This window comes from Ahaetulla prasina, chromosome 2 (assembly GCF_028640845.1).
Source record: "Ahaetulla prasina isolate Xishuangbanna chromosome 2, ASM2864084v1, whole genome shotgun sequence".
Lineage (NCBI taxonomy): Eukaryota > Metazoa > Chordata > Lepidosauria > Squamata > Colubridae > Ahaetulla > Ahaetulla prasina.
Genome location: NC_080540.1, coordinates 31,242,670 through 31,264,609, shown reverse-complemented (window position 1 = coordinate 31,264,609; position 21,940 = coordinate 31,242,670). Strand labels below are relative to the sequence as shown.

The following is a 21,940-nucleotide window of genomic DNA, read 5'->3' as shown; positions in this document are numbered from 1 at the left end:
TCATCCACCCAACTCTGTAATAGCCTGTGAGAATAACCTTGGGAGACAGAAGGAGGAGAAAGTCAGACAAAAGATATCTCAGAAAAAGAAGGGGTGTTGGAAGCATCTCAGAAGGACCCCTCCCTAGTTCCGTGGAGGGTACATGCAGGGGAGGGGAGAAGTGCTTTCAGACTTGCAAGATACCCTTACTGTGACCTTACGATGAAGGTAATTTTAAGTACTCATGGTTTGGGTTTCTTGTCTGGATTACAAGTAGACCTAGACTTGCAGCCATTCACTTAGCGACCATTCAAAGTTACAGCAGCACTACAAAAGTGACTTATGACTGTTTTTCACACTGTCAACCAAGGCAGCATTCCCATTATCACGTGATCAAAATTCAGACGCTTGGCAACCGGTTCGTATTTGTAACCGTTGCAATGTGCCAGGATCATGTGATCCCTTTTTGTGACCTTCTGACCAGCAAAGTCCATGGGGAAGCCAGATTCGCTTAATAGCCAGGTTACTAACTTAACTGCAGGGATCCAACTGTGAAAAGAAAGGCTGTCAATGGGGCAAAACTCACTTAACAACTGTCTCGCTTAGCGACATAAATGTCAGGAAGCCATCTTTTGCCTTGGGCCTTCAGACCTGCCACATTTAGTACTGTGGGAAACTGGGTTGGAGGATTATCTGGAGCAGTGGAGATATGTAGTCATAATAACATTCCTTTCTCAGAGAGTCAAGGACATCTTGCCCTGCACTTTGAGGGGTGTGACTGGGAGGCATCTCTAGATGGGACGGTGATTTGATTGCACCATGTGATAGACATGTGGGTGCTGGGCAGAGACTTGGACTTTCCTTCGGGTGGGAAAAACCTGGAAGCTTTCAGATTCGGGTTTTCCCAAATGTGCTAATATGGCGTCTCTAATAAAATGGAACTTTGAGGAACTTCAAGCCTCGAAGTCTTCTTTCGTTGGGGGTGTTACTTGGAACCCTGACAATAAATTTTGGGCTCGGTCGTGGTCATAAGTCGAGGACTACCTATACCTCAAAGGGGTGACACTTCTCCCTTTCGCTTCTCTTCTCAAGGAGCATTCACCACTTTGGGGTTTCTCCCCAGTGAGTCCTTTGATGAGTGGCGAGTTGCAGCTTCCGGCGAAAGCTTTTCCCGCAGTGCAAGCATGCGTAGGGTTTCTCTCCGGTGTGAACCTTCTGGTGGGAAAGAAGGTATTTGCTGCTGGTGAAGCATTTCCCACATTCGAGGCATTTATAGGGTTTCTCTCCCGTGTGGATCCTTTCGTGAGTGATGAGGTACACCTTCTGGCTGAAGCTCTTCCCGCACTCCAAGCAGGTGTACGGTTTCTCCCCGGTGTGGATTCTTTGATGGGAAATGAGATTTTTGCTACTGCTAAAACTTTTCCCGCACTCCAGACATCCGTAAGGCTTCTCCCCGGTGTGGAGCTGTTGATGATGGGTGAGGCTCGCCCCGTGGCTGAACCTCTTTCCGCACTCCGGGCATTTGTACGGTTTCTCCCCGGTGTGACTGATCTGGTGGGAGTTGAGGTTCGACTGCTGAGCGAACGCCTTCCCGCAGGTCGGGCATTGGTACGGCTTCTCCCCGGTGTGGATCCGGAGATGGGAAGTGAGGCTGGCGCTCTGACTGAAGCCTTTCCCGCACTCCTTGCATTTGTACGGCTTCTCTCCCGTGTGGATCTTTTTATGGGAGCTGAGGTATTTGATGTCGCTGAAGCACTTGCCGCATTTGAAACATTCGTACGGTTTCTCGCCCGTGTGAGTTCGGTGGTGGGAAATCAGGATATCTCTCCTCTTGAAGCTCTTGCCGCACACCTGGCACCGGAACGGTTTTTCCCCCGCGTGGGATCCCATGTGGAGATAAAAGGAGGATTTGCAACTGGAGATCTTGCCACACACCACACACTCATTTTTTCCCATCGTTTTCTCTATTCGCCCTTCATGGGCCTCACTATTCAACTCGGTCTTTGTTACCTTCTTTTCTCTCTCTTCTTTGCTTCCAATTCCTTCAAAAATCAAATCGCTTGACTCTCCGTTAGACTCACTCTGCTGTCTCTCAGCCTCTGCGGGTGAGGGGAAAGAATTCGGATTAAGAGGTAAAAAATCAAAGAACGTGCACAAATGAGAACGACAAGCAGATTTTGACATGTATGAATATTTTTTTTTAAGCAAATAGTGAAGTCAGGGATTGTGTAGGCTTAGCTCACAATAAATAAACCCTGTTGGTCAATTTTTTAAAAAAAGAAAATCCAACTTTAGATTCAGAATCAGTGATGGGATTCTACCGGTTCGGGAGAACCGTTTGCTCCGACTTTCAGCTGTGAGCAAACTGGTTTTCTCTTTCTTTGAAGTGGGTCCGCCCACCCGCTCTTGTGTTATACTGTTGTGGTCCGCCAGCAGCCTGTGGAGCTGGCAACAGAGTCGGACAGCGATGAGGCTGAGGTGAGGCCAGGGCCATCAGGAAGTGAGGTGCAGACTCCAGAGCCTGCAGAGGCTGATAGTAGTGAGGCAGAGGAACAGGAGGAGCCTGTTCCTAATGCACGCATGAGAAGAGCTGCCAGAAGGCAAGAGCAGCTCAAGCAGAGAGGACAACTCAGGAGTAGGGCCAAGAGATGATTGGCCCCTCCCATAATGTTTAAAATAGACTAGCAATGGCGTTTGGGCTTTGCCGGAAAACAACGTTGGTAGCTTCGTCTTCTGCTTTGTCTATGTCTTGCATTTATTTTTGTGACTTCTGAACGTTTGCCAAGAAAGGCCTTTGGCAGTTTGCCTAATTGGACCAAGGTTTGTGATAGGACTGAGGAATTTGTGTTGGGAGGAATTTGCTTTAATTTAGCTGGACTACGCTGGGAATGAAGTAATTCTCAGCTGTTCGAATAAAGTTTGTTTTTTCATGGACTGAGTTTCCTACTACCTACTTGGGTCTGGGTCACAACATATAACACACATTTACATATTTCTGCTTCTGAAGCCTAGCTGATCGGGGCGGCAGACTGGATTACCGCTCCTCAGCTGCTTTGCTCGCTCTCAGCAATGTGGAAGTTCAATTTTCTTTAAAGTGTGCGAAGTGCGCGCTCAGCGAACCGGTTGTTAAATCGGTAGGATCCACCACTGTTTAGAATAACTTTATTGTCCCTTTGAATGTACACTAATCGGCATAACATCAAAAATGCATTAAAAAAACTTTGGAAGGATCAGTTAGTGAAAAGATCATAAACCTCTAAAAAAAACCTATACAGGTATTCCTCGACCTATATCCATTTGTTCACCAACTATTCAAAGTTACGACGACACTGAAAAAAGTGACTTATGACCTGTCCTCAAACTTTCGACTGTCATAGCATCTCCACAGTCAAAACTGACTCCCAGGAGGTAAGAGACTGACTGGTTCTAGCAAATACCATAGTTTTCGGAGTATAAGATGCTCTGGAGTATAAGATGCACCTTAGTTTTTGGAGAGGAAAATAAGAAAAAAAAATCTGCTTCTACCTACCAGCATCCATCGGTATTCATATGGCTAGCATCCTGTCAGTGTGTGAGAGAGTTGAGGGCTGTTTGGAAACTGAAACAGTATTCAGTGTGTGAGCAACAAGAAGGAGACAGCAAGGAGCCTGGGTGTGGCTTAGGTCTGCAGCTCTGAATCTGTGCTAAAGCTGCAAACTACTCTGCTGCTCAAAACTGAAACTCCTCTCCTCTGCTTGTGTTTTGCTTGGAAAACCTGCTTTTGGTATTTTATATTTTACTTTCTGTGTTATATTATGTATAAAGAGAAGTTATTGAATCTTGTGTGTGCTTTCTGGATGTGATTGCTGCTGCAAACTTGGAGTCCTTGCAGCAAATAACGAACAGTCAGGTCAGCTTCAGCACATTATTACAGCCTGATTCAAGCATCAGCAGCTGATTGGTGGGTGGATGGACCTCCTGGAATACCCCCAATCAGCTGTTCCAGGCTGCAGGGATTGCCACAGACCATCGCTGTCTCCATGCCTCGTGTTTTTGGCTACATTTGGTATATAGGACACACTCAAATTTTCACCCTCTTTTAGGGGGAAAAAAGTGTGTCTTATACTATGAAAAATATGATAATAAAACCTCAAGTGTCCCTGCTATTTATTTCTTGAGTTTCTGCTCTGCCAAACCTTGAAAATCATGGCAATTTACAACTATAAAGCCAAGCGGTATGTACTACACACAAGGATAAGATGAATAAAACAAGCATCTGTAATCTGTAGGTACCGTCGGCTAAGGGATATTGACTGGTTGGGCCTGAAGGAGAGCCTTTTCTGCAGTGGCCCCACATGTCCCTCTGGAACATTATCACCCTGAGATCAGGCTGTTTTCCACCCTGCTGGCCTTTTGTAAGGCCTTGAAGGGCTGCTTCTCTGCTTGCGGGATGGCGAATGTTAAAATATCTTGCAAATTCAACCGCAGTTATTCAAAGACTTAAAAATGTGAAGTCTTTCTGGATGGGCGGTCCTAAACTCAGAGGCGGGTGGCTGCCTGCTTAAAAAAATAAACAGGATGGCTCTGACACACTGATTTTGAGAAACGAGCGTCAAAGGCGGAGCTGGCAGCAGATTCGGACAGTGAGGAGTTTGGGGAAGAACATGGGCCAATCCTGGAGTCTGGGAAGGCTCTGATGAGGACTCTGCATCAGAGGCAGAGAGGGGGCCAGGGCCGTATGCCAGTTATCAGCTGCCTTCGGAGTCAGACATCAGTGAGGCAGACGAACAGCTGGAGCCTGTTCCCAGTGTGTGCATGCGCGGAATTGCCAGCCGAAGGGAACAGCTAAAGAACAAGGGTGGACTTGGGAGTAAGGCCACAGGTGGACAATGAACGCCCCCTCCCAGAGGGAATAAAAGAGGAGTGAAAGGAGACTGGAGTTTGCAGGAGACAATTAGTTCGCTTAATTGGTTTGTGACTCTTTGCCAAGTTTTGAAGGTATGGCCTGGCAGCTCCCCAAGCCAGATAAGATCTGTTGACTGTAAATTCACCCCTGAAAGACTTTGCTAGATGTGAATGAGAAGAATTCATAGTAACTTAATAAAAAAAAAAGAGTTTTTTGTCGGGACAAGGAGTCCGCTTCGTTGGGGGAAGCCTAGGTCAGAACAGAGGGAGGGGGAGCTTACCGAGAGAAACCACGATTCCCTTAATCTCCTCCATCACTTCTTCATGCAAAGCTTTCTGCTCCGGATTCAGCAGCCCCCACTCCTCCTCCGTAAAGCCCAGATTCACCTTCTCCAACGTCACCAGACCCTGAAAGGAAATGAAGGTGTCCCTTGTACCCATCCTGTGACAGGCTTTTCCTACTGGGCAAAGTCTTGGTCAAGCTGCAGTGAGCATTATTCGACCAAGCTTCCTTCAGCAAATTCGGTGCCCTGCAGGCAGGCTGGGACTACAACATCGATCGGTCAGAGCCGGTTTAGTTTTCAAATTTGGGGTGGTGGTTGTGGTGTTCCCAACTCATCTGCAGAGCTCCAGCTTGTGAAAGGCTGCAGAAGAGAAGGCAGGAATAGCAATAGCCCTTAGACTTATATACCGCTTCATAGTGCTTTACAGCCCTCTCCAAGCGGTTTAGAGTCAGCCTATTGCCCTCCAATAATCTAGGTTCTCACTTTACCCACTTTGGAAGGATGGAAGGCTGAGTCAAACTTGAGCCTGGTGACATTCGAACTCCTAGCTGCGGGCAGAGTTTGCCTGTAATACAGGGAGTTAGCTTAATACAGGGACTCAGCTTAAAACAGTTCATTTAGTGACCATTTAAAGTTACAACGGCCCTGAAAACAGTGACTTATGACCCGTTTTTCACAGTTACGACCTTCGCCGCATGCCCATGATCGTGTGATCAAAATTCAGATGCTTAGGAACAGATTCATTCATATAATGGTTACGGCGTCCCAAGGTCATGTAATTACTAACTTATCAACTGCAGCAATTCACTTAACAACCGAAGCAAGAAAGGACATAAAATGGGGCAAAACTCACTTAACACGTCTTAATAATATAATAATAATAATAATATTTTAATTTGTATACCGCCCTTCTCCCGAAGGACTCAGGGCGGTGAACAGCCAAAATAAAATACAAAAGGAACAATACATACAATACTAAGAACAACCCTTAAAAAACTTATTCAAATGGCCAAATTTAAAATACAATAACACCCTATAAAATTGACAGAAATTTAAAACCCATAAAATCAAATTAAAAATTTTAAAAATCAAGCCAGTCCAGCAAGGCGGAATAAATAGGTTTTAAGTTCGCGGCGAAAGGTCCTAAGGTCAGATAGTTGTCGAAGTCCAGGGGGAAGTTCGTTCCACAGGGTAGGAGCCCCCACAGAGAAGGCCCTCCCCCTGGGGGCCGCCAGTCGACATTGTTTGGCTGACGGCACCCTGAGGAGTCCCTCTCTGTGAGAACGCACCGGTCGTTGGGAGATAGAGGACGGCAGTAGACAGTCCCGTAAGTATCCCGGTCCTAAGCCATGGAGTGCTTTTTTTTTTTTTTTATAAAAAGTTTTATTTTTACAATCATATCAAATAATTCATCCAATGTACAGTTATATCCAATTAGTCGGGCTTGCCCAGTCACCACCACCCTTTTTAACACTCTTCCCTCTTCTACCTTCTTTTACTTTCCAAACCTTCCTCTCCTTCTCTTATCTACTCCCACTCCTCCCTCCACCCTACACCTTCCTTCTCCCTCTACTATCCCTCTTCCTTCCTCTTCTCCTCTTTCCTACCTCCTACTCTCTCTTTTCTCCCTCCCCACCGTTCTAAAATGGTAACTATGCAGACCCGACCCTACATTAATTATATTTCTTCAATAATCCCTGTACATTAACCATCACTCCATCTCTACCAAACCCCCCATTCCCTCCCCTTACCCCCACCCCACCCGACTTCCCAGAACAAAATGCAGGGTATCAAAACTAACAATCATAATCCAAAATAATTCCTAAATTATAATCTTTAGTCACACCACACTTAGTCACACTCTCAATTCCTCTCCTTCAAAAATATATCTAATACAAAATATTTCCTAAATTTACTCATATGCTATTCGATATTTTTTTATCTGATACTTATTTTAAATATAATCAATCCACATTTTCCATTCTAAAATATATTTTCTAGTATATAGTCTTTCAAGTAGCGGAGATTTTGTCATCTCTGCCAGATTTGATACTTTGAGTGTCCATTTGTTGTTTTGTTTTGTCCATTCTTGATTGTAGGTAATTCTTCTTTCTTCCAATACTGAGCAATCAAAAGTCTTGCGACTGTTATTAAGTTCAAAATCAATTTAGTCTCTATAGCTGTATAGTCCATAATTATTCCTAGTAGAAAGAACTGCAGAGTAAACTTAATCTTCTTTTCAAAATATTCTGCATGATCCACCAGCCTTTAATCCAAAATACTTTAACTTTTTACAAGTCCACCATATATGGTAATAAGTAGCATCTTCACAATCGCATCTCAACATTTAGCAAGATCTAATATGTGTTTCTTGTAAACAGGTAATGTCATTTTAAATTATTTCAAATAATGAAATACTTTCCTTCTCTTCTGAATTCAGGCCATTAACATTCCAAGATAATAGTTTAATTGCCATTATCGGCAAAGAAACTTTTGGAACACCAGCCGCAGATCACATTTTACTTTAGGCCTTGCTCCTCCACTGTTTCCATTGTAGTAGTTGCCAGTTGTTGTTGTGCCTTCATCTCTTGTTCCTTGCGTTTAGCAGCAGCTCTAGTCAGCCTTTGTTCTTTTGAATCTAAACCCGTCGTAGGTATTTCCAACACTTGTAATAAATCTTCTTCCATCACAATCTGTTCTTGTACCTGCTTCACTTCTCTTTCCTTCACTTCAGCCTCCCTTCTTCTAGCTTCCAATGGGGGAAGACTTCCAACTTTTAATACCTCAACATAAAATTCTCTTGCTTTTCCAACCGTATTGAAACGATGTACTTTCCCTGCATAATATACTATTATACCAGTTGGAATATTCCATCTATATTCAATCTGATGTTTATAAAGTTCATTCACCAGGAAGGCAAATTCCTTCCTAGCCGTAATCTTTTTTGGTGGAATGTGCTTTAATATCAAGATATCTTGACCAGCAATCTGAATCTTCTCCCCTTATATGAAGCTTGCAAAATCTGATTTCTCACTATTCTGTTTGTAAAATAAATAACAACATCCCTTGGCAACTTTTTGCCTTGCTATCCAAGAATTCACACGATATATTTTTCAATTTGATAAGCCACATCTGCTGGACGAGCTGCTAATATCTCAGCAAATACTTCAGAAAAATTTCCCTTAAATTCTCTTCCTTATTTTCTTTCAAACCTCATTCTAGAGCAAATTCCATATTTCTGTATTGTATCAAAACTATTTCATCCTCTGTCTTTTCCATTTTACTTTGAAATTCATCCATTTTATTTTCTAATTTTGAATTATGTTGCTTAATTACTTCAACCTCCTCTTCCAATATGCCATGGAGTGCTTTAAAGGTAGTAACCAATACCTTGAAGTGCACCCGGAAGACAACAGGTAGCCAGTGCAGTCTGTGCAGGATAGGTGTTACATGGGAGCTTCGAACTGCTCCCTCAATAAGTCTTGCTTAACAACAGAAAATTTGGGGCTCAATTGTGGCTGTAAGTCGAGGACTACTTCTACAGGTAACCCTCTACTTACGACCGCAATTGACCCCAGAATTTATGTTGCTAAGTGAGACATTTGTTTAGTGAGTTTTGTCCTGTTTTATGTCTTTTCTTGCCACATCTGTTAAGTGAATCACTGCCATTGTTAAATTAGTAACCTGGTTGTTAAGTACCGTATTCTTCGGAGTATAAGACGCACTCTCCCCCTCAAAAAAAGTGGGTGGAAATATCTGTGGGTCTTATACAGTGAATGGTGCCAAAGCCCCACCCCCACCCTGCCGGCCCTCACCCTTCGGCCATTTTAGGCCTCCGTGCGTCACGTTTTTGGCCTTTGTGTATCATGTTTTCAGCCGGTTCCAGGCAGTGGGGAGCAGCGGTGGCAGCAATCCCCGCCGCCTGGAACGGGGCAAAAATGTGACGCATAGAGGCCAAAAACAGGGTGTGTGGAGGCCAAAAACATGATGCGCGGAGGTAGGTATCAGTGGCGATGTGCTGTAGCGATCCTGGCAGCCTGGAATGGGTCTAAAATGGAGAGTGAGGAGGCCGAAAATGCGACATGTGTAGGCCAAAAATGCAACGCATGCATACGGTGATGGGCTGTGGTGATCCCTGCAGCCTGGAACAGCTGATTGGCGGTATCCCGGGAGGCCGATCCAACCGCCGATCAGCTGCCCGTGCTGAATCAGGCTGTGATAACGTGCCGAAGTTGACCAGGCTGTTTGCTGCAAGGACGTTAGCCAGATGAATACCAATGGAAGCTGGTAGGGAGAGGCCGAATTTTTTTTCTCCCTTGTTTTCCTCCCCAAAAACTAGTGTGTGTCTTATATTCTGGAGCATCTCATACTCCGAAAAATACGGTAAATCTGGCTTCCCCATTGACTTTGCTCGTCAGAAAGTCGCAAAAGGGGACTCACCTGGCCCCAGGTTGCTTGCAACCATCATAAATGTGACTCAGTTGTGGAGCAGCCAACTGCAAAACACAGGGATTCTGCAACAGTCGTAAATATGAGAAATGTGCATAAATGACTTTTTCCAGCGCTGTTGTAACTTTGAACGTTCACTAAATGAACTGCTGTAAATTGAGGACTACCTCTAGTGCATCTTAACCTCTGCACCACCACGGCTAAACCCATCAACTTCCCATCCGTGGTCTTCCTGTTGCAATGGGAGCTGAGAGAGCCTGACAGAGGGAAGATAAGAGAAGAAGCATTCTAGCAATTGCTGGACATGTTGTTTATCACGTACCTGATTTTGCGGCAAAGGACAGCTTTCCACCAAACTATCAAGAGGAAAATCGGAGCATAAGCCAGGTGAATTTGCTGCACCTCCTAGAAGGGGGGAAAAAATATAAGGGATATTTATTATAGTTAGGATCAAACCTTCTCACGGTTCTGACCTAGGCTTCCCAAGAGGGTGAAGCAGATTCCTTGTCCCGACCAAAAAACCCTTTTTATTAAGTTACTGTGAATTCCTCTCATTCACATCCAGCGGAGTCTTTCAAGGGAGAATTTACAGTTACAGACCTTATCTGGCTTGGAAAGCTGCCAGGCCAGTATCTTCAAACCTAGGCAAGAAGCCTCTGAGAGTCACGAACCAATTAAGCGAACTAATTGTCTCCTCCAAACTCCCCTCCCCTTTCGCTCCTCTTTATTCCCTATGGGAGGGGCTATTTATTTATTTATTTATTTATTAATCATACTTTTATACCGCACTATCTCCCGTAGGACTCAGGGCGGTTCACAGGCATATTAAAAAACAATATAATAAATAAGCATTAAAAACCCAATTAAAACTAAATATTATCATAGCCAAATCACTAAAAACGGTAAAAACCCATTAAAAAACCCTTAAACTTAGTTAAAACATTTTATTCTTAGGCTAGTCCAGCGCGCTGAAATAATAAAGTCTTCAGTTCACGTCTGAAGGTCCGGAGGTCGGGGAGTTGTCGTAATCCCGGAGGAAGCTCGTTCCACAGGGCTGGTGCCGCCACAGAGAAGGCCCTCCCCCTGGGGGTCGCCAACCTACATTGCTTGGTCGACGGCACCCTGAGGAGGCCCACTCTGTGGGAGCGCACGGGTCGTTGGGAGGCAATCAGTGGCAGAAGGCGGTCTCGAAGGTATCCCAGTCCTAAGCCATGGAGCGCTTTAAAAATGGTAACCAAAACCTTGAATTGCACCCGGAAGGCTACCAGTAGCCAGTGTAGACCGCGCAGGATGGGTATTATATGGGAGCAATGCGGTGCTCCCTCTATCACCCGCGCGGCCGCATTCTGGACTAACTGGAGCCTCCGGGTGCTCTTCAAGGGGAGCCCCATGTAGAGAGCATTGCAATAGTCCAGGCGGGAAGTGACGAGGGCGTGAGTGACCGTGCGTAAGGCGTCCCACCTGTGGCTTTACTCCCGAGTTGACCCTTGTTCCTTAGCTGTTCCCTTCTTCTGGGAGCTCTGCGCATGCGCACACTGGGAACAGGCGCCAGCTGTTCTTCTGCCCCACTGATGTCCGACTCCGAAGGCAGCTGACAACTGTCAGACGGCCCTGTCCACATCTCTGCCTCGGACGCAGAACACTCATCAGAGCCTTCCCCAAACTCCAGGACTGGCCCATGTTCCTCCCCAACCTCCTCATTGTCTGAGTCTGCCATCAGCTCCACTGGCCGCTGGCGGGCCACGACACTCACTTGCTTCCCATTTCTAGGCAGAATGACCAAAATTTTCTATGATACAGGTAGTCCTTGACTCACGGTTGATCATTTTGTGACTTTTTGCAATTACGATGGATGTTTTACAGCTTTGTAAAGTGTCCCAGAATTTTGATCACGTGATCATGGAGATGCTGCAATGGTCATAAGTGTGAAAAATGCTCATAAGCCACTTTTTTCAGTGCGGTTGTAATGGTCACTAAGTGAACTGTTATAAGCCGAGGACTACCTGTATTTCAGACCAATGGGAAACGAGATCAACAAAATCTTTCTCCTCATTTAAGCTCTTTTGAATGTGGTCATATGGGTGGACAAAATCCAAAAGTATTTCCCGGAAGCCAACAACACCCAATATAAGAGTTATGTCAGGGTTCCAAAGAACACTTCCAACGAAATAAAGCTCTGAGGCTTGAGGTTTCTCAAAGTTCCAATTTATTAGAGATGTCATGTTAGCACAGCTGGGAAATCCCGAAACTGAAAGCTTCCAGGTTTTCCACACCCAGTTGACAGTTCACAGCCCTGCCCACAAGTTCATTACATTGTCCAATCAACTCTTCACACTCAATTGGATACAGTCTTCAGGCAGTCTCCATCAGACGCAGGCAAAAGTCCTTGAATACGGAATGTTGTTATGACTAACTTTCTACCGCTTCAACAACAACCCCCTCCCAACTTCCCCAGATAAAATATGTGGCAGTTAAGAAGCAAAAAGAAAATTGCCTTCCAAAACTGACAAGTTATTTTTGAAGAAAATCAAGGAAGGGGGGAGTGAGTTAGAAAATGACTCCATATTCCTTACCCAGTGATGTATCATCTTGGTGGTCTCCTTCTAAGATCCACTGTGGAGCCACTTCAGTGACACGGTTCTGCACCAGAGAGAGAGAATCACCCAAGGACAGAGATTAGAAAGAGGACAAGATTTAGGGAAAGGATCTCTACAATCTGCTCCAGAGACGATTTCCAGAAAAAATCGATTTACCCACCTCTCAAATCAGCCAGGAGGTATCTCCCTCACCTTTTGATCTTCCTGCTTCCTGTCCTCCTCTTGGCTCAGGAGAAATCCTTCGGCCAGGGCCACCGCCTGCGAGCTGGTGTCTGCGCCACACTGCCTCACCCAGCTCTTGATCTCTGGGGGCAAGATGGTCAGAAATTGCTCCAGCACCACCAGATCCAAGATCTCCGCTTTGGTGTGATGTTCTGGCTTCAACCACTGACGACAAAGTTTGTGGAGTCGGCTGCAAACCTCTCGGGGACCCTCAACTTCCTGATAGCCAAATTGCCGGAAGGGTTGGTGCTGGGTGCTGCTCAGACTCACTGTGGGTCCTCCCGAGATATTTTCAACAGTCGCTGCCCAAATTTGGGCACTGCTACCCATCTGATTGCAAGGAATGGCTCGTTTTTCTTGGAGGCCATCAATGTTCGGTCGTTGTAGGTTCGATTGCAGCTCCCGGGCAATGTTCAACATGGCCAGAGAATCACTTTCTGCTTTTTTTTGCACGTGGACCCAGCCCTGTAAAACTAAGAGTAGACACAATTTATCTTTCTGTGAAAGCAGAGATTACAGGTAGGCCTCGACTTTTCACCACAAGCAGAGCAGCCCTGAAGAGATATTTAAAAGCTACGATGAGGCTAGTGTTGTGGCCCACTGGCAGTCAGCAGAATTGGCAGCAGAGTCAGACAGTGAGGAGGTTGGGGAGGAACCTGGGGGCTGGGGAAAGCTCGGACGAAGGCTCTGCATCGGAGTCAGAGAGGGGGCCAAGGCCATCTGACAGTTATGTGCAGCCTCCAAAATTTGACAGCAGCGAGTCAGAACAACAGCGGGAGCCTGTTCCCAGTGTGCGCATGCGCAGAGCTGCCAGGCAATAAGAACAATTAAGAAAACAGGGTCAACTTGGGAGTAAGGCTTGGAGATGAGTGGCCCCTCCCATAAGATATAAAAGAAGAGTGAACAGGATGTGAGCTTTTGCAGGAAGCAATTAGTTCATCTGGCCGATTCAAGATTTGAAAATTATAATAATTTTATTATTCATTCTAACTTTGGAAATATTATTGAGTAATATACGTGGTTTACATGGAATAAAAGGAATTAGAATTAAAAATCAAGATTATAAATTAAGAGCGTTTGCAGATGATCTGGTTGTTACTTTATTTCAACTAATACATTCAGCCGTATATCTAAAGGAGACAATTGATCAGTATAGTAAGGTATCTGGGTTTAAAGTGAATCAACAGAAGACAAAAATGATAATTAAAAATAAGATTTGAAAATTCTGTTTGTGACTCTGTGCCAAGTTTGGCCTTGCCCTGCGTTTGGAAATTAGCTCTCTGGCAGCCTTCCACGTGAGATAGGTGGGTGTTGATAACCTTCCTCTGAAAGACTTGCGGACTGTAAATGGAAGTAATTTACAGTCATATAAATAAAAGAGGTTTTGCGGGACTAAGATTGTGTTTTATACTTTCTAAGGTTCTACAGTAAAGTAAGGTTCTACATTTAGGCCAAAAAAACAAAATGCACCAGTACCGTATATGTGGTACCTTGCTCAATAGTAGTACCTGTGAGAGGGATCTTGGAGTCCTAGTGGATAACCATTTAGATATGAGCCAGCAGTGTGCAGCAGCTGCTAAAAAAGCCAACACAGTTCTGGGCTGCATAAACAGAGGGATAGAATCAAGATCACGTGAAGTGTTAGTACCACTTTATAATGCCTTGGGAAGGCCACACTTGGAATATTGCATCCAGTTTTGGTCGCCACGATGTAAAAAAGATGTTGAGACTCTAGAAAGAGTGCAGAGAAGAGCAACAAAGATGATTAGGGACTGGAGGATAAAACATATGAAGAACGGTTGCAGATGATCTGGTTGTTACTTTATTTCAACTAATACATTCAGCCGTATATCTAAAGGAGACAATTGATCAGTATAGTAAGGTATCTGGGTTTAAAGTGAATCAACAGAAGACAAAAATGATAATTAAAAATAAGATTTGAAAATTCTGTTTGTGACTCTGTGCCAAGTTTGGCCTTGCCTCATGCTTGAAATTAGCTCTCTGGCAGCCTTCCACGTGAGATAGGTGGGTGTTGATAACCTTCCTCTGAAAGACTTGCGGACTGTAAATGGAAGTAATTTACAGTCATATAAATAAAAGAGGTTTTGCGGGACTAAGATTGTGTTTTATACTTTCTAAGGTTCTACAGTAAAGTAAGGTTCTACATTTAGGCCAAAAAAACAAAATGCACCAGTACCGTATATGTGGTACCTTGCTCAATAGTAGTACCTGTGAGAGGGATCTTGGAGTCCTAGTGGATAACCATTTAGATATGAGCCAGCAGTGTGCAGCAGCTGCTAAAAAAGCCAACACAGTTCTGGGCTGCATAAACAGAGGGATAGAATCAAGATCACGTGAAGTGTTAGTACCACTTTATAATGCCTTGGGAAGGCCACACTTGGAATATTGCATCCAGTTTTGGTCGCCACGATGTAAAAAAGATGTTGAGACTCTAGAAAGAGTGCAGAGAAGAGCAACAAAGATGATTAGGGGACTAGAGGATAAAACATATGAAGAACGGTTGCAGGAACTGGGTATGTCTAGTTTAACAAAAAGAAGGACTAGGAGAGACATGATAGCTGTGTTCCAATATCTCAGGGGTTGCCACAAAGAAGAGGGAGTCGGGCTGTTCTCCAAAGCACCTGAGGGTAGAACAAGAAGCAATGGGTGGAAACTGATCAAGGAAAGAAGCAACTTAGAACTAAGGAGAAATTTCCTGACAGTTAGAACAATTAATAAGTGGAACGACTTGCCTGCAGAAGTTGTGAATGCTCCAACACTGGAAATTTTTAAGAAAATGTTGGATAACCATCTGACTGAGATGGTGTAGGGTTTCCTGCCTGGGCAGGGGGTTGGACTAGAAGGCTTCCAAGGTCCCTTCCAACTCTGATGTTATGTTATGTTATGTTATGTTATGTTATGTTATGTTATGTTATGTTATGTTATGTTATGTTATGTTATGTTATGTTATGTTATGTTATGTTATGTTATGTTATGTTATGTTATGTTAAGGAAGCCTAGGTCAGAACAGCTATTCCTACAAGGATCAGGACTAAGCAAGCCACAGTCTGTGACACTCTATGGAAGTGAAAGTTGGACTCTGAAGAAATAAGATAGGAAGAATATTGACACCTCTATAGTGTTAAAGAAGACGCCTGAGAATACATAGAAAGCCATGAAAACAAACAAAGGGATAGCCAGAGTTCTCACTCAAGGCACAAACGATCAGATTCAAATTAACCTATTTTGAACACATCATGGGAAGACTCAGCTCTCTGGAGAAGACTCTGATGCTGGGAAAGATGGAAGGAAAAGCAAAGAAGAGGATGACAAGCAGCAAAGACTCAGTGACAAAATAACAGAGTTGGAAGGGAGCTTGGAGGTCTTCTAGTCCAGGGGTCTCCAACCTTGGCAACTTTAAGACTTGTGGACTTCAACTCCCAGAATCCCTCAGCCAGCAAAGCAAAGCTGGCTGAGGAATTCTAGGAGTTGAAGTCCACAAGTCTTAAAGCTGCCAAGGTTGGAGACCCCTGTTCTAGTCCAACCCCTTAGTCAGGCAGGAGACCCTATACCATTTCAGACATAATGGTTGTCCAATTCTTCTTCAAAACCTCCAGTGATGGAGCACCCACAATTTTTGGAGGCAAGTCGTTCCACTGATTAAACGTCATAACTGTCAGGAAATTTTGTCAGTGTATAAGAAATTATGAGCTGGGATAGCCATAATAAGTCAGCCAATGGGAACTGTTTGGTGACTAAGACAGAGGATGTGTTGCGAGCCACAGGAGACGGCTAGGAGTTTGGGCGTGGCTTAGCTTAACTATATATATATGAATTTATATCCCGCCCTTCTCCGAAGACTCAGGGCGGCTTACACTGTGTTAAGCAATAGTCTTGATCCTATTTGTATATTTATATACAAAGTCAACTTATTGCCCCCAACAATCTGGGTCCTCATTTTACCTACCTTATAAAGGATGGAAGGCTGAGTCAACCTTGGGCCTGGTGGGACTTGAACTTGCAGTAATTGCAAGTAGCTGTGTTAATAACAGACAGACTTAGTCTGCTGAGCCACCAGAGGCCCAGCAGATATAAGAAGAATTTCTTATAAGAAGGAGAATAAGAAGAATATAAGAATTCTTCTGATCCTTGATTCTGTGATTTCTGGTTCTGGCTTCTGCTTCTTGTCCTTGTACTGAGCCGCGGTGGCGCAGTGGTTAGAGTGCAACACTGCAGGCTACTTCTGCTGATCACCCGCTGCCAGCAGTTTGGCAGATCAAATCTCACCAGGTTCAAGGTTGACTCAGCCTTCCATCCTTCGAGGTGGGTAAAATGAGGACCCAGATTATTTGGGGCAATTTGCTGATTCTGTAAACCGCTTAGAGAGGGCTGTAAAGCACTATGAAGCGGTATGTAAGTCTAAGTGTTATTGCTATTTCTATTGCTATTTCTATATGCTATTTCTATATTCTATTTCTATTTCTATTTCTATATAAATTCTATTGCTATTTGCTACCACGTTGCAAGAGCTGCATGGGTATTGTATACATGCATCATGTTTTATATTATTGTATAGAATAGAATAGAATTTTTTTATTGGCCAAGTGTGATTGGACACACAAGGAATTTGTCTTGGTGCATATGCTCTCAGTGTACATAAAAGAAAGGATACGTTTATCAAGGTACAACATTTACAACACAATTGATAGTCAATATATCAATATAAATCATAAGAATTGCCAGCAACAAGTTATAGTCATACAGTCATAAATGGAAAGAGATTGGTGATGGGAACTATGAGAAGATTAATAGTAGTGCAGATTCAGTAAATAGTTTGACAGTGTTGATGGAATTATTTGTTTAGCAGAGTGATGGCCTTCGGGAAAAAACAGTTCTTGTGTCTAGTTGTTCTGGTGTGCAGTGCTCTATATAAACAAGTTTCTTCTATAAATGAATCCTGCTGTATTATTTACTTGTGTGCTGGTTGGATTGCTGCAAACTCTTAACAAATTTCTCTCTGGTTCTATTTTATTTATTTATTTGTCAGTCATATATAAGATAACAGGTAAAAGTATAAACATAATTTGGATACATGAAAAGAGTAAGTAAAAAAGGAATATTAGGACAGGGACGGTAGGCACTTATGCATGCCCCTTACAGACCTCTTAGGAATGGGATGAGGTCAACAGTAGACAGTTTAAGCTTGGGGTTTTGGGGAAAAAACCACAGAGTCAGGTAGTGCATTCCAGGCATTGACCACTCTGTTACTGAAGTCATATTTTCTGCAATCAAGTTTGGAGCGGTTTACTTTGAGTTTGTATCTATTATTTGCTCGTGTATTGTTGTGGTTGAAGCTGAAGTAGTCATTGACAGGTAGGACATTATGGTAGATATTTGCAGATCCCTCGCATCCTGGACATAAACTGTTTCAACTCCTACCCTCAAAACGACGCTATAGAGCACTGCACACCAGAACAACTAGACACAAGAACAGTTTTTTCCCGAAGGCCATCACTCTGCTAAACAAATAATTCCCTCAACACTGTCAAACTATTTACTGAATCTGCACTACTATTAATCGTTTCATAGTTCCCATCACCAATCTCTTTCCACTTATGACTGTATGACTATAACTTGTTGCTGGCAATCCTTATGATTTATATTGATATATTGATCATCAATTGTGTTGTAAATGTTGTACCTTGATGAAGGTATCTTTTCTTTTATGTACACTGAGAGCATATGCACCAAGACAAATTCCTTGTGTGTCCAATCACACCTGGCCAATAAAAATTCTATTCTATTCTATTCTAGATAATTTTATGTACTATGCTTAGGTCAGACTGAAGTCTGTGTAGTTCTAAGTTGTCTAAGCCCAAAATTTGGAGTCTGGTGGCATAAGGTATTTTACTGCGAGCAGAGGAGTGGAGGACTCTTCGTGTGAAATATCTCTGGACTCTCTCGGTTGTATTTATGTCCCATATGCAGTGCGGGTTCCAGACAGATGAGCTGTATTCATTTCTATAAAGATGTTATCAATCTACTCGATAAAAAGGAAGACCTGAAGGATGGGCTTAAGGACAGGATCATCCAAGAGAAAAATCTCTCTAGCTATGTGGTCTCTCCCAGTTGACACTGACTTGATCAACAGCAACCGATCATCAACAGGACCAAGGAAAACCTGGGTTCAGGGTCAACCCTCCACCCCTTCTCGCCAGGCGATTGGCAACACTGAGCAACTTGCACGCCCAGCTTGCAATGGCCAAAACAGTCCCAGCCCATGGGGCTGATGCAGGACGACCCAGAAGGCACCGCCTCCCACCTGGGCCAGGATGCATTGGGCTGGTCTGCAGGCAGGTGCTTACCAGATGCTCTTCGGAGAGGCGATCAGAGGCTGCAGCTGCCTGCCGGAGTTTGCAGGCAAAGGAGGCAACCTGCAGGAAGCACTGACGCCGCTCTCTCCCCTCCTGCATTTCTGCCAGAAGCAGGGCGGGCCTTCGCTGGAAAGACCCAGTCCTCCACTTCCCTCCGCTCCCCCCCCCCACATTTCCTTCCTCTCTAGAAATCCGTCTTCTGTTCTCTTAACCCTTCTACGACCGACGAGCTGTAGGGTGCTACGCCCTGGATCCTATGCATGCTTAAAGCAGGGGGTCTCCAACCTTGGCAACTTTAAGCCTGGTGGACTTCAACTCCCAGAATTCCCCAGCCAGCTTTGCTGGCTGGGGGATTCTGGGAGTTGAAGTCCACCAGGCTTAAAGTTGCCAAGGTTGGAGACCCCCTGGCTTAAAGCAAGCTCCATCTCAAGATTTGGTGGCCTCAAGGAATTACAGGATTACAGAAGTTGGAAGGGACCTTGGAGGTCTTCTAGTCCAACCCCTGCTCAAGCAGGAGACCCAGTACCATTCCAGATAGGATCTCGTGCTTGAACATGGACTACAAGGTTCCTTTCCAACTCTGCTATTCTGTAATTCTGTTCTTTCAGATAAATAGCTGCCCAATCTCTTCTTAAAAAAATCTCCAGTGATGATTGTATTTTATGATTATGATTATGAATTGATGCTCATATGTACACTGAGAGCTTATGCACTGCAGACAAATTGCTTGTGTGTATCCAATCACACTTGGCCAATAAAAATTCTATTCTATTCTATTCTATTCTATTCTATTCTATTCTATTCCAATTCCATTCCATTCCATTCCATTCTATTCTATTCTATTCCAATTCCATTCCAATTCCATTCTATTTCATTCCCATTCCCTATTCTATTCTATTCTATTCTATTCTATTCTATTCTATTCTATTCTATTCCATTCCTATTCTATTCTATTCTATTCTATTCTATTCTATTCTATTCTATTCTATTCTATTCCATTCCAATCCCATTCCAATTCCAATTCCTATTCTATTCTATTCTATTCTATTCTATTCCATTCCATTCCATTCCATTCCAATTCCATTCCTATCCTATCCTATCCTATCCTATCCTATCCTATCCTATCCTATCCCATCCCATCCCATCCCAGTCCCAGTCCCAGTCCCAATTCCAATTCCAATTCCAATTCCAGTTCCATTCCATTCATTCCATTCCATTCCATTCCACTCCACCCTACCCTACCCTACCCTTCTATTAATTTTTGGAAACAAGCCTTTCAACAGATTAACTGTTCTCACTGTCATTTCAACAGATTAACTGTTCTCAGTTCTTCAACTGTAACTGGATGGTGGGGAATGACCAACTGTCTGCAAGGAGTATAAATCCTTCCATTCCCCACCATTCAGTCAGAACTGAAGAAGCTTCTTAGATGAGAAGCAGAACGTCTTCAAAGAAAAACCAGAAAGTCCAGTTGCCTCTTGGGAAAAAAAAAAAGCATCTTTAGGTATTCTAACAATTGTGTCTTCATTATTTCCAGAATAGAGAAGTTCTTGAGTCTCTGACTTTTTAGAAATCCGCAGAGATGTTGCCTTTATAATTCACCTAACATCTTAGTTTGACAATTAGACAATGAAGATTTTCTAAAATTTATTTTAATAGGATTGGTATGGAAAAAAATATTGAAATATGTGGGAGAAAAACTTGTAGAATTTGACTTTCATTATTTCAGGGAAAGGAGGGGAACATGCAAGAGAGGTTGCGTGCAAAGGGTGCCTGAAAACTTTTCTCCACCGCTCTTCCCATTGAGCTAGGAAGCCAGAGGCTGAGGAAGAACATGGGCCTGTCCTGGAGGCTGGGGAAGGCCTGGATGAGGGCTCTGCGTCGGAGGCAGAGGTGGGGCCAGGGCCATCGTGCAGACTCCAGAGCCTCCAGAGGCTGACAGTAGTGAGGCAGAGGAACAGGAGGGGCCTGTTCCTAGTGCACGCATGAGAAGAGCTTCCAGAAGGCAAAAGCAGCTAAAGCAAAGAGGATGACTTGGGAGTAGGACCAAGAGATGATTGGCCCCTCCCATGAGGCTTAAAAGACCAGCAACGGCGTTTGGGCTCTTTGTTGGAAAACAACGTTGATAGCCTTGCTCCTTGTCTTGCTGCATTTATTTCTTGTCGGCGTCTTCTGCTTTTGAACTTTTGCCCAGAAAAGCCTTTGGCAGTTTGCCTAATTAGACCAAGGTTGGTGATAAGACTGAGGAATTGTGTTGGGAAGAATTTGTTTTGATTTAGTTTGGACAACGCTGAGAATGAGTTAATTCTCAGCTGTTCTAATAAAGTCTGTTTTTGAACTGATTACTACCTACTACTACCTACTTGGGCCTGGGTCATAACACCTGGCTTGTACTTATGACAGCAACTTAATAAAAAATATGACCTTATGTCTCAACCCCAGCCTCTTTATACCTCTTGATTTTCCATCCTAAGGGATTCAGAAACCTGCGTGGGGTTTCTTTTTTGACACACTTTCCAATGTTTGTTTTTTTTAAAAAAAGCATTTTAATATGGATGGCATTGTGTTTTATTGAAATATGGGTCAGGGAGAGGGAGAGAGAGGTTCACCAACTCATTCTTGTTAATACAAACCACGAATTAAATGGGACACACCAATGCACTTCTACATTTAGCGGAGTATATTAGCATTAATATCAGTGTTAAGGGCAGGTGGGAGTGCCAAAGGTGAATTTTAAAGAGGCAACTGGACTTCCTTTGTTTTTCCTTCTGAAGAAGCTTCTTGGATGAGAACTGAAATGTCTTCAAAAAACAACAACCCCAAAAGAAGTCCAGTTGCCTCTTGAAAACAAAGCACCTTTGGGACAACCATGAGCTGGGATGACTGAGAATCTCCATAGACATTAAGGAGAGGAAATGTTCTGTCTCCACGAGCTGGCCTTCAGCCAGTGGATTCACGGTTCTTATCAGTCCTGGCAGAGAAGTCGCAGCTGCCTGCCAAAGTTCAAACAAATGACTCACATAGCAAGACATTCAGCTCTTTTTGAAACAGATCAGCTAAACTTTGCTTCCCATGGAGTGAGAGCAGTCCCAAAGCTCCTTATATATCCTGTGGGGTGGGGCTCCTGCCCCACCCTTCCTTTTGATGACAC

At 43.8% G+C, this 21,940-nt stretch overlaps 2 protein-coding genes across 2 annotated transcripts in view; both read right to left on the bottom strand.

Moving 5' to 3' along the window:
• Positions 1-1,077: 1,077 nt before the first annotated feature.
• LOC131190476 (gastrula zinc finger protein XlCGF8.2DB-like) lies at positions 1,078-5,304 on the bottom strand. The gene is made up of 2 exons (XM_058167800.1): positions 5,145-5,304; positions 1,078-2,078 (listed from the first exon to the last, which is right to left on the bottom strand). Exons 1-2 carry the CDS (start codon positions 5,302-5,304, stop codon positions 1,078-1,080), a joined length of 1,161 nt encoding a protein of 386 aa, XP_058023783.1.
• A 7,383-nt stretch (positions 5,305-12,687) lies between these two features.
• LOC131190474 (uncharacterized) overlaps positions 12,688-21,940 on the bottom strand; it is a 47,101-nt gene continuing 37,848 nt past the window's right edge. Inside the window, exon 13 of the mRNA XM_058167796.1 lies at positions 12,688-12,888. Within this exon, the coding sequence (XP_058023779.1) occupies positions 12,829-12,888 (60 nt within the window). The 3' untranslated portion in view covers positions 12,688-12,828. The remainder of the gene's footprint in view (positions 12,889-21,940) is intronic.